The following is a 12000-nucleotide window of genomic DNA, read 5'->3' on the forward strand; positions in this document are numbered from 1 at the left end:
ATTATCAAGGGGAACTAGGGCTGTGGAGATAAATTGGAACCAAAGAGGGCTATTGTTGAAACCCAAAGGATTCACTGAATTACATCTTTTACTCCCTTGTCAAATAGCCATAATCAATGAAAAACTAACAAATCTACGGTGACAAAAGTCTCAGATTCTGCAGTAATAAAGACTTCGATTATTTCACTAGATAAAAGAAAGCTCATCCAGCCAAAATGTTGGAGAGGGCAAAGAAAGATGAGGACCTGGTTGTGAAAAAAATTTACATAAAGAGTAATAATGTTGACTGACATTTTAATTTTGCATGGAGATATAGAATTGATAGAACTCTGAAACTAGATGTTAGCCAGGAGAAACCTGTGTGTTTCACAATTAGATGGTGTTTTAGTTAACTTTTACACTTCTGTGACTAAAGGGCCTAACCAGAACAACTGTAGAGAAGGAAGAGTTTATTTGGGGGCTCTCAGTTTCAAAGGTCTTGATCCATAGACAGCTGGCTCACTTCTCAGGGCTCAAGGTGAGGCCTAACATCATGGCAGAAGAGTGTGACCAAGGGAAGCGGCTCACATGATAAGCAGGAAGTGGAGAGAGAGAGACTCCACTCACCAGATACAAAATATATACCCTAAAGGCACACCCCCAGGGACCCTCATTCCCCAGCCATACCCTGCCTGCCTTCAGTTACCACTCAGTTAATCCCATCAGGAGATTAATTCACTGATATGATTAAGACTCTCATAACCTGATTATTTCTCCTCTAAACCTTCATGGCACATGAGTTTTTGGGGGACACCTCACATTCAAAACATAACAGATAGTAGACAGTGAAAACTTGTGTGTCCCCTGTACTGGAAATATGAACATTATATGCAGATAAGAAACAAACAGATTGGGATATGGTGGACTTTCTTTGCCTGATTCTACAGAGTCACTCTTTATTCATCCATTTCTGCTTTTGTCCAGAAGGCTGACCTATGACAACTATGTCAATGCACTTTGTTTCCTCCAGCTTTTAGTTAAGTTTGGCTAACCCGAAAAATCAGAAGACGACTAGAGAGCAAGATGGCTGTGTTCATTAACAAAAGTCACATGTCCTTCCAGGGAAAGTCCTTACCTACAGATGGGTCTTTCCAGATTCTGGAAATTATTTTTCTTCTTGCATTTTCAAGGTTAAAAGATCATTAGAATTCACAAGTGTTGCTTTTCCTAGTGAGATCACTGAGACTTTTTGGTTTTAATTAACCCTTCTTATACCTTGTAATTTCTCCCTTTATTAATCTCCATTTGATATCCAATTTGAGGGTGTCATCTGTTTTCTGCTAAGATCCAGAATGAGACATCAAACATTATAATTGCTCCCTATTCACCCTGTTTCAGATCTGGGATCTACAGGTCCAAGTCATATAATTTTCAACCACATATATAAGCCAGAAATATGAGTCATCAATGATAAAATCACTTGACCCTCCTAACCCTAAATGCTCAACCCATAATTATTTTCTGTCAAGTTAACACCATAATGTATCTTGATTTCCTTACCTTCTTTCTTTCATCATTGCCACTTTTTTAGTCCAATTTACTATTTTCTCTTGTTTGGACCCCTGGAATGGCCTCCTATTTTCCCTTGTGTGTTTTATATTTCCTTGTGCATTTTTATATTTCCTTCATTATAGTAATACACATATATCTATATTTTATATATAAATATATATAATAAATATATAAAATATATCTGTTTTATATTTGGTACCAAGGATTTAACCCAGGGTACTTAACCACTAAGCCACATCCCCAGCCCTTGTTATTTTTTATTTTGAGCCAGGGTTTCACTAAATTGCTTAGGGTCTCACTATTTTGCTGAAGCTGGCTTTGAATTTGCAATCCTCCTGCCTCAGTCTCCCAAGCTTCCAGGATTACAGGCATGAACCTCTGATTAAAATATATATATTTTTATAAATAGCAATCTTCTCCCTTCCATGGACCTGTTTAAAACTCTTCAAATGTCTTCCATTATTTTAAGTATAAAGAAAAACTTTTTTTTTTGTCTCTCTTACAGAATCTCACCTGATCTGGATTCTCCTATTTTTTCAACTATTTTCATACCAATCTTTTCACTCAATATGCTCCAGCTCCACTTTTTCCAAAAAACCACATTCTTTCTTGCTTCAAGAACTGAGTTCCCACAATCTGTTGCCTAAAATGCATTCTTCATTTTTGTTGTTTGTGCTACATGTCTTTCAATTCAAATTTCACATCCTCAGTTAAGATCTAATTAACAGTTCAGAATTTCCATGCTTATATACTCTCACCGTTTTCTTTACTTTTTCTTTATAATAAAATAGTGCAATTGTTTTGAAAGATGTTTTTATCTTCCTAGAAGACTCTATTCCAATAGGGGCAGTGTCCATATCTGTTTTTCCGACAGCTGTTCGTATTTCTAATGCCTAGGAGAATGCCAGATAAATGATAAATGAATGAATCAATAATTTTATGTGTGTGTTGTGAAGGATGTAGATAGAAGAGAAAGGTGGCTTTAGGCATGGAACCTAAAACTATGCTTTACAGAATATCTCTTGGATAGATGATCACCCAAATTTATGTATGGATTCTGGGTTCTGAGTTAGTGAACATACAATCAAAGAGCCAATCTCTGTTTTATATCAATTATTCATAGTCTCCAGCATCAGGATATCTTTCATTTATACTTTCAGTGAGTTTCTTTTTTAAATATATTCATTAATTGTGAAAATTTAGGAGAAGTTGAACTTGGGGGACTGCTAAACTTTCCTATTTCATACTATAGGAATTTTGTTTTTCCATTTAGCCACTTTTGCCAACAAGATTGGTACATAATGTATCTTACTACATGGGGCTTTTATTAGACATTCTTGTTTTATGTGCTAGGGTCTCTTTCTTGCCATTGCATTCTTGTGTAAAAGTCCTCATAAAAATTATAAATTTGAATATGGTTTAGTAGAGGTTCATGTAAGAAATGCCTCACCACAATATTTTTCTTCACCTATTCATGTCTATTTATGCTTTCATATAAGCTTGCAAATGTTTTTGACAAGATTCAAAACCAATTCTTTTGGTATTTTGATTGAGATGAGGTTAAACAGATAAATTTAATTGGGGAAGAAGTCATCTAGATTTAATCTTCTTCTTCTCTATTTACTCATTCTTCATTTATATATCTCAATTGTTTTATATTTTTCCATAATAAGTCCATAAATTTCTTGTTGGTGTTACTTTATATCCTGTTGCTATTGTATGTAGGATACTTTTTTCCTTCTGCTATTACCCTTTAATTGGTTGTTGGTGGTATTAAGCCATTGGGTGTTATTTTTATTATACTGAATCCTCTTATTAATTTTGAAAGTTTTGATCAGTCCTCTGGTATCTATTTAAGCAACTCTATCTGTTAATAAAAATAAATTCATCCCTTTTTAAAAAATGATACTTTTTATTTCCCTTACATATTATTATATTGACCAGAATGTCTGGAACAACACTGAATATTTAGAATAGTCTGCAACCCGACCACCTGATTCATCACCAGGCATGATACTATTTCAGATAAATTTGGAAAGAATGTATTTTCCTTTTCCTTATTTTCTATGCATATTTTCAAATAAGGAATGTTCATTGCATTTTGTAAATTCTTTCTAAATATTATTATTCTGCATAAAGAACCAGTTCTTGAATTTATCATTGATTTTGTTTTCAAATTATTTCACTTTATTTTCTTTCCAACATTTGTGATATTATTTTCTTTCTGATTTTCTGAAGTTAAAAGTTTAATTTATTTTATTAAAAATAATGGTAGAATTTAAGGTTATGAATTTGGTAATTTCAGCTACAGAAATTGAACAACAGTTACTACCAAGAGGTGATAAGTGGTATCAGGAACAATTTTTTCTTGGCATAAGGGAAAGAATAGTACTGGCCCAATTAATATGGAGTTTATGCTTTTAAATAAATTAGCAAAGATTAAAGCATGCGAGGTTCTTGAAAGCCATCAACATCTTGTCTGAAGTTCATCTTTAATGACCTGACATAACTGTTCATCATTTTTTGTGTTTTTATGATAAAGGAAAATCACTAAAATTTTAAAAATGCTATGGACCTGGAGCCTTTTAATAAATATTTGTATTTATGTGATAAATAAATTATTTATGAAAAATAAAATGAAACAATATAAAAAAGGAGTAAAATATGGGATTATATGTGGAGCTGGGAATAAAGGAAGAATTAGGCTCATTTTTAGGTCTGTTTGCAGATACACAAAAGTTAAACATATGAATAATTTTCACATTAAGTATAACTTAAATGATGAAATTTAAGAAAATAAAACAATGATTGAATATGGTAAAAATTTATTATAGGGTTGTAGAATTCGTACAACCTAAACTCCTTACAGCATTGAGCACCTATACAGTTTCGTGGATTTCACAATACAGATATCAGTGAGAAAGAACCAGTGAATTAGTGAAAAATGATTCCTCCTAAAGTTGCTCACATATAAGTCATTGCAGAACACCTAACAGAAATGCAAATATGTAATTTCTAAATTCAGGAAAATTTCAGAAAATGAAAACAAAACAAAACAATGTAAGAGATTTGACATGGTTTGCACAAAAACATCATAGACAATTTTAAATATTTTAAATTTAAAGCATGCTCTACCATATCATTGTATGAAGAACTTGCTTTAAAAAAGGACAGATGATGGAATTTATTGTCAAGATGTTAGCTGACATTCATGCTGCTTTCAGAAATCTAAACCCTATAAATTCAAAGAATAAAAGATAATAATGATGTAATTTCAGTTTCAAACAAACAAGCAGTGCCAATTAAAGTAATATTTGACAATAGCTTGCAGTGGTTAGTATTTTTTTTCTTTCTTTTTTGTTTTTTAGTACAAGCAATAGAGTAAATGCATGGGTAAATATCTTGAGTATCCCATAAACTTTAATGTCAAAGTCATATTGTAAATCTCTGACTTCTTATTCCCGAGGATACTCTTTCTCTGTTGTCTCTCACTCTTGACAGATCTTGGTCTCAACAATAAATTCATTGGGAAAGTGTCTGATCTTCCAGCATTTATCAATGGCACGCTTGTTGAAACCTGTGAGGAAATGCACAAAAAAGTGTTTTTTGAAATTTTGCATATATGCAAAAATATCTATACTTGCTGTCCATTTTGTCATATACTCTATCCTATCATATCTGTCTTCCACTGTCCTTGTAACACAGAATGAAGGAAGGAATAAAATGCCTACCCAGCAAGAGGTCTCTGCGACGAAGGCGGAAGGACTTTCTGTTGTTGCAAAGTTGGTAAATAAAGATGCCAAGGTTACTAACATCACGGATTTCTTCCACAGCAACCAGGTCTTCACGAACCACATAAGTGTGAGGCAAGTATTTGCCACTCTAAAAAATTTTTAAAAGATTGAAATAAGAAATTCTTAAAGTTCTTAAAATCCCTATCTACAACAGTTATACTTTAAAAAAATAGACTTTATTTTTTAGAACAGTTTTAGGTTCACAGCATATGTTTTACTAATTTTATTTTGATTATCACATATTGATTGTACATGTTAATGGGCTTCATTATGACATTTCCAGACATACAGTGTGCAGTGATCAAATCCAACCTCTTTTTATCCACCAACCTACAGACTTCCCAACTATTATTAATCACTATTCTACATTCAGGTCATTTTTTGATTTTGCTTTCACATATCAGAGAGAAAACAAGGTACTTATCTTTCTATCTAGCTTATATTGATGAATATAGTGTCCTCTAATTCCATCCATTTTGTCTCAGCATATTTTTGTTTTCAAAAAATACTCCAACAAAATGGAATTTTTTGGCCCAACTCATCAAATTTTCGGATTCAGGAAGAAAAATCATTTGGCAATACTTATAGAAAGAATTGACTTCCAAAATACATACTGCCAGTTTGCCAAAGAGTTCCACCAGATTCTTCGGAGGCATAACAATGGAGGTATTGAGGGGCATCAGATAGCAATTCCCCAAAAGCAAGTCCAGATAAGCAGTCATTCCCTGTTGGGGAAGGGAGGAAAGTTCTGTAGGTAAAATACATAAATATCAACACTGCTGATTTTCCAGGTACCATTGGAGCAAGTAGTTACATACTTCCAAAATTGACTAATGTGCATTAAATAATAAAGGAACAAATTCACTTTGCTTCAAAAAGATTAATATCTATAACAATGGAAAACAAACCTTTTCAAAGTCATGAATAATTGCAGCAGGGTCACTATCAGAAAAACTGGGAACAGGCACATCTATGATTGCAATGTTGTCATCCTCACGAATGTCAGCCTCCTCAGTCACGGGCAGGAAGTAAGGCTCTCCTCCATGAAGGGAATTTACCGGGTCTTCAGAATCAAAGAAGCACATTTCCCCACGGTAAATGGTACTCTGATAGGCAAAAAGGGGAAATTAAAATCTTCTGATACTAGCTATTATGACATTTGAATATATCTTACATTCATATCAATTCATTTTACAACAATCTAAGACTTGTTGATTACCGTTATAAACATAAGGACAAATCAATTTTATGGACTGAAAGGTATTTTGAAATTTTTCCTTATGTCTTCATTTCTCTAGTGACTTCCACAGAATTATAGCCATTAGTAACTCATGCTTTATTATTACCTTGGGCATGAAGTACTTGTAAATGCAGGCTCCACCAACAATAAGTCCTGCCAAGATGAATGAAAGGCCTAACAGAGTAAGCATACATCTTCCAGAGGAGCTCTCTTTTTCCTGGGTTGCAACTCGGAGTTCCTATTTATTAAGAGACAAAATCAAAAAAAGAAAAAGATAAAAAGCACTTTTAGAAATTTGCTTTTATATATAATTTATCTCCCTTTAAACCCAAGATACCTGAAAATGATATTGTCATCCTAGTTTAAAACCATTTCAAGACAATTACTGATATGTAGTAAATGTGAAAATATCTTCAATTATATTAACTTTTCTTCTGGCATTTCCAAACCTAAATACAGGTAGTAAGTTTTTTCCAAATATACACTTCTAGACATATGTTAATATAACATTCATTTATGTAATGTTATATTCTCTTTTTATTAAAAAGCACTTAACATGATATCTACTCTCTTAATTAAATTTTGATACACCATATAGCATTATTAATTATAGGTCCAATGTAGTATAGTTTGATCTCTAGGTATTATGTATGTCCTTTAAATAAATGGAGGTTGTGATCTCTTGGACTTGTATAGTGATATAATCACACACATTCTCAGATATACTTCTTTACTTTTTTGTAAATAAATTTATTTTCAAAATAAAAGAAGAAATAGTATTTTTTGATTTATTAACTAATTTTTAAAAAGCTGTTTTTTTAAAAAGTAGGTTTTAAAGAAAGGAGTTCTATAAAACTCCTTTTATGTGCCATTTCCCTTTATTTTCAAAATTAAAATATAGAAGACAGAGATATATTTCCCAATTTTCCTAATTTTATCAAGAAATACAAATTTTTCTAATGTCACCAGTTATTCTATAGCTGTGTATTACATGAATGAAATAATGCTTTTGATGTCCTGGGTTCAGCATTAGATTTTAAAGTATAGTATTGCTAGACACAAAAGCCATCTGTGTAACAAGGACTTTAAAATTCCGCTAAATCAATAATTTTCTTAGGAGTTGGAACAAGAAAAATCCAAAGCAAAAAAGTAACTGATAAACAGTACTATTCCTAGGACAGTGAACCAGAGGACCTTTCAGTCTCTTTCCTGTGTGTCATAATATACTCCTAAACAGCATTATTATTTAAGGGTAGAATAAATGAAGTCAACAAATCTGGACTCTGATAATCCAGGAGTAAATCATTCAGATTGATATGTGAATAGAATTGTTTCAGTTTTTACAGCATTAATTCTTTTTCATGACAACTACTATAAAGTTTATATGCACTAAGCTTAAATTAATATGGTTAAAATAAATACATAGATTTAAAGTTAATGTAGGGAAAGGGCAGCTAGTCATTTGATAATTTTTTTTTCCAAAAAAAAAAGATTTTCCTTTAAAAGTTCAATATTTGAGATTCACATTTTCTAGGCTAAATTTATTTAATTTCATTCTCTCCATTAATATTCTATAAACCTTGAAGTCCTTGCTATATCCCAATAATTTTCATAAAATTATTGGGATATAGCAATAATTATTGAGAAGTATTTACCAATGTGCAAACACGGTAGGTGTCTAAAGCAAAGAGAAATCTGACTAAATGAATAAAGTCTAACTTTTTTGGGGAGGGGGTATTTCCCAGTTCCTGGCAAAGTTAAGAGTTTAAATTACAACATTGGACCTGCTTCAGATCTCTATATAAGGGATGTGGGATATAGCTCAAAAAGAAAAAAAAAAGAGGAAAAAGTATTTAAAAAGTACCCTAAAATTATATTATATTATATTATTTAATAAGAAATTGTTCTTATTAAAAATGCATAAACTAAGACTAACACTACAAAGACAGAACTGTACATTTTGTTTGGGAATCACTGAAATTTAAATAATTAAATTTAGGTTAAGAAAAATGAAGTAACTTTTGATAAGTCTTATATCGATTTAATTTGAAATTATCAGAGGAATGAAGTTCTTTTGTTTTTGCTTGGGAGATGTGAGAAGAACATTTTGCATTGCAATTCATTTCTCTTTCCAATAGCTCAGGAAGTTTGTTATTAAGTAGGTTTTAAGTATCAGAGGCTCAAATTTATAAAATATCTTTTGGTAGGAATAAGGATGTTTTGTTTTTATTTAAATTTGTTGCAGTTCAGAGTGTTGGAGGCCATCAATTACCATAGGCAATTTCTCTCCGTATTGTATTTTAAAGTCATTGTATGTAACCTCCAACATAATATTCTACTATTCAAAACCTGATTATCTGGCTGATCACTATATCACAATGTAAGGTGGCAATTATTATTGCTATGGTCCTATAATGGTCAGATGAGAATCCTGTGGAAGCTCTACAAAACCTAACAAAGAAATATAATCAAAGTGGAAATACTCAATGTTGTTTATTCCTCATTTTACCACAGGTCTGATAGAAGTATTACTTGTGTATTAAATAAATCTATCTACAAATCATGATGTTTTTGGTGATGAGGGGAAAAATATTACTGTGTGGCTCTATTTACATACTGGCATCTAATTAGACTGTTCAAAAAGTTTGTCCATGTTTCCCTTACAAAGTTATTAGGAAGACAATTACATATTTCACTTTCTGTCATTTAATCAAAACCTCAACAATACAAGGGAGTGTTTCTTCTGAGTTCTAACATGTATAATACACAAAGTTTGTTTAATTGCAGGGTTAATTATTGAAAGTTTTCATGATTAAAACCTCTGCATACACACACTAGAATTTCAAATTGTGTGCATAATCGAGGTTTACTACATGGATTCTCATCTCACTTAAAGCAATTTTCAATCTCCACTCTGAACTCAAAAGTTAAGACGTTATAAACAGAACACAGCAAGTTAGGACAGATATGCAAGCTTCACAATTCCAAGATTTCACAGAATCAGAAAAAATACGATTGTCTTTTAAACTTGAGATTTTTCCGGAGGAAAATGAGGAGTATTTACCAATGTGCAAACACGGTAGGTGTCTAAAGCAAAGAGAAATCTGACTAAATGAATAAAGTCTAACTTTTTTGGGGAGGGGGTATTTCCCAGTTCCTGGCAAAGTTAAGAGTTTAAATTACAACATTGGACCTGCTTCAGATCTCTATATAAGGGATGTGGGATATAGCTCAAAAAGAAAAAAAAAAAAAAAAGAAGAAAAAGTATTTAAAAAGTACCCTAAAATTATTTTTACAGAGGAGTGTTTTCTTACGGAAACACCAATTCAAAAACATGTAAGACTCTTACAGTAAGAGGGCACAGTGAACACTGGAAACTCCAATTAAAACCAACCGAAGTTTTGACAGCTCCTTTACCCATTGCTTAACGCCACTTGTGACCAGGGAAAAATTGAAAATACACAGGAGCTCCTGTGCAGGAGCACTTTTGCCCAAACTCATACAGTTCAGAGTTCAAGCTGCCTTTTACCCTCATCCTATCTCCACAGACAGATTTTGGAAAGACTTAGATTCAGTAATTTCACCCATGCCAAAAAGAAAGAAAAAAAGAGTTAAATCTCTTGACCAGTGATCACCCTGCGTGTCTTCTCTACTTCTGTGGAGGCTATAAGAGTCCCTGGAGCTGGTGAAAGGGCGGCATGCCTCTCCTTGATCCCCAGCCCCCGACCCGTTCCCCAAGAGAAGATGGCATTATGTCCCAGGGGATTTTTTCAAACTCTCTCCGCACTTCCTCTAGGATAAGCGGCTTGTGTTAGACCCGACGGAACATGGCGCAACTTGCGGGGATGCAAAGTGAAATGGGGTGCTGCAGGCAGAAGGTGGCGCGATTAGGCAGACCCGGGTGACCCTGCAAACCCGACGGATCCTGCAGAAGGGCCTCTCTCAGGATGCCCGGGCTGCGGGACAGCCTGCATTTTGTTCTCTGCCACCTGCCCACTTTCCACGTTTCCCCTTACACCCACCCCACTTCCAGACCCTAGCAGGCATTCAGGGGCAGAGTAGGGACAGCTACCTTGCCGGTCAGGAGCTGAGCTCGGACGGTGCGGCTCACAAGGGCCTCCACGTCTTGCCGCGCCTCCTCCTTTTGCACCGCGGTGGGGGTGTTGAACGCGATTTTCACCATGGTGAATCTTCGGGCTGCGCGGTAAGGCGCGGCTCGAATCAGAGTCCTGGGCTGCAGGTTGGAAGAGAAGATCGCGCTTGCCTAAGCAGCACCTACTTTCTCCCCTGTCTGCCTAAGGCTGCTGCAAGTTCAGGTCTGAGGATACTTATGACGCAGTCCCAAGCAGGGTGGGAGACCGTGGGCGGGCACAGGGAGGTGCTGAGGGAGGAGCGGGAGGGGGCCCAAGAACTGGAGTGGAGGGGGTAGGGGGTGGAGAGTTACCAGTAGGGAAGAGAAGGGGAAGTGGAGCCCACAGCCGGCTCCAACTAGACGTGCCTCACCTGCACCCCAGGCACGAACCCACCCACCCTCTGCGCTGTCAGATAAGAGCAAGGCAGGAAGGAAGCCTGCAGTGTGGTGTCTTTCTGACTCTGTCCAGACCACAATAGCCCCTGATTCTGACTCTGTTTTCCTAAACTTGGGCTTGGCCCCCCGCGGGGCCCAGGATTGTAAGTTGGCACCAACCCAAGCTTCCACAGCTCCGCACCCACACAGGCCCAAGAGCACACAGTTCCACGACTGTTCTGCACCTTTATAATAATACCTTCTGTTTAAAGAACACCTAGAAGCCAGCCTATAGTTACTTAGTTCATTTTCAACAGTATTTTTGACTTCAATGATTTTTTGTAATTTTAATTTTCTAAACTAAATCAGTAAAATGGGACCCTCTCTCCCCATCTCCCCATTTTGTGGAAAGAACATGATGAGATACAGTGCAGGGTGGAAAGTTCATAATGGATCAGTGAAATAATCCAGACCTTTTCACTCTCCCAAGTAAGGGAAACCAGAGTAAATTCTCAGCCCAGAGCTTGTTTCTCTTCAGCCACCAGCTGTGAAACCTTCAGGGGGAAAAAAAAACCAGGGATGTGTGTGTACCTATGTGTTTAGGGAGGTGGGGAATACAAAATTTAGCCAGCTGTTATTGCAGCTCAATGGGGAGGGGACCAATAATCACAAGGGGCCAAGTTAGAAATTATTATTGGAATACTTACATGACTGCTTAGTGTAATCAAACTACTTTTCACAGTCAGTTCTCCCAGATTGGTGACACTAATAAAGAACTTCACCAGGTGACATTCTGTCTGCAGATGGTGGTGATTGGGAGTTAGTGGTACAGGCTTTATAAGTAATCCTGCTGCAGAAGACAGAAGAGAGGACTGCTGTGTGAAGGCAATTGCACTTACAAAACATAA

The 12000-nt window shown here is 35.2% G+C and overlaps 1 protein-coding gene across 1 annotated transcript; it reads right to left on the reverse strand.

Annotated features, from left to right (window-relative positions):
- Positions 1–4359: 4359 nt before the first annotated feature.
- Positions 4360–10922, reverse strand: Itm2a (integral membrane protein 2A). The gene is made up of 6 exons (XM_047536246.1): positions 10658–10922; positions 6692–6823; positions 6254–6451; positions 5960–6070; positions 5283–5433; positions 4360–5128 (listed from the first exon to the last, which is right to left on the reverse strand). Exons 1-6 carry the CDS (start codon positions 10766–10768, stop codon positions 5040–5042), a joined length of 792 nt encoding a protein of 263 aa, XP_047392202.1. The 5' UTR covers positions 10769–10922; the 3' UTR covers positions 4360–5039.
- Positions 10923–12000: the final 1078 nt, after the last annotated feature.

Source organism: Sciurus carolinensis, chromosome X (genome assembly GCF_902686445.1).
Source record: "Sciurus carolinensis chromosome X, mSciCar1.2, whole genome shotgun sequence".
In the NCBI taxonomy this organism is placed as follows: domain Eukaryota; kingdom Metazoa; phylum Chordata; class Mammalia; order Rodentia; family Sciuridae; genus Sciurus; species Sciurus carolinensis.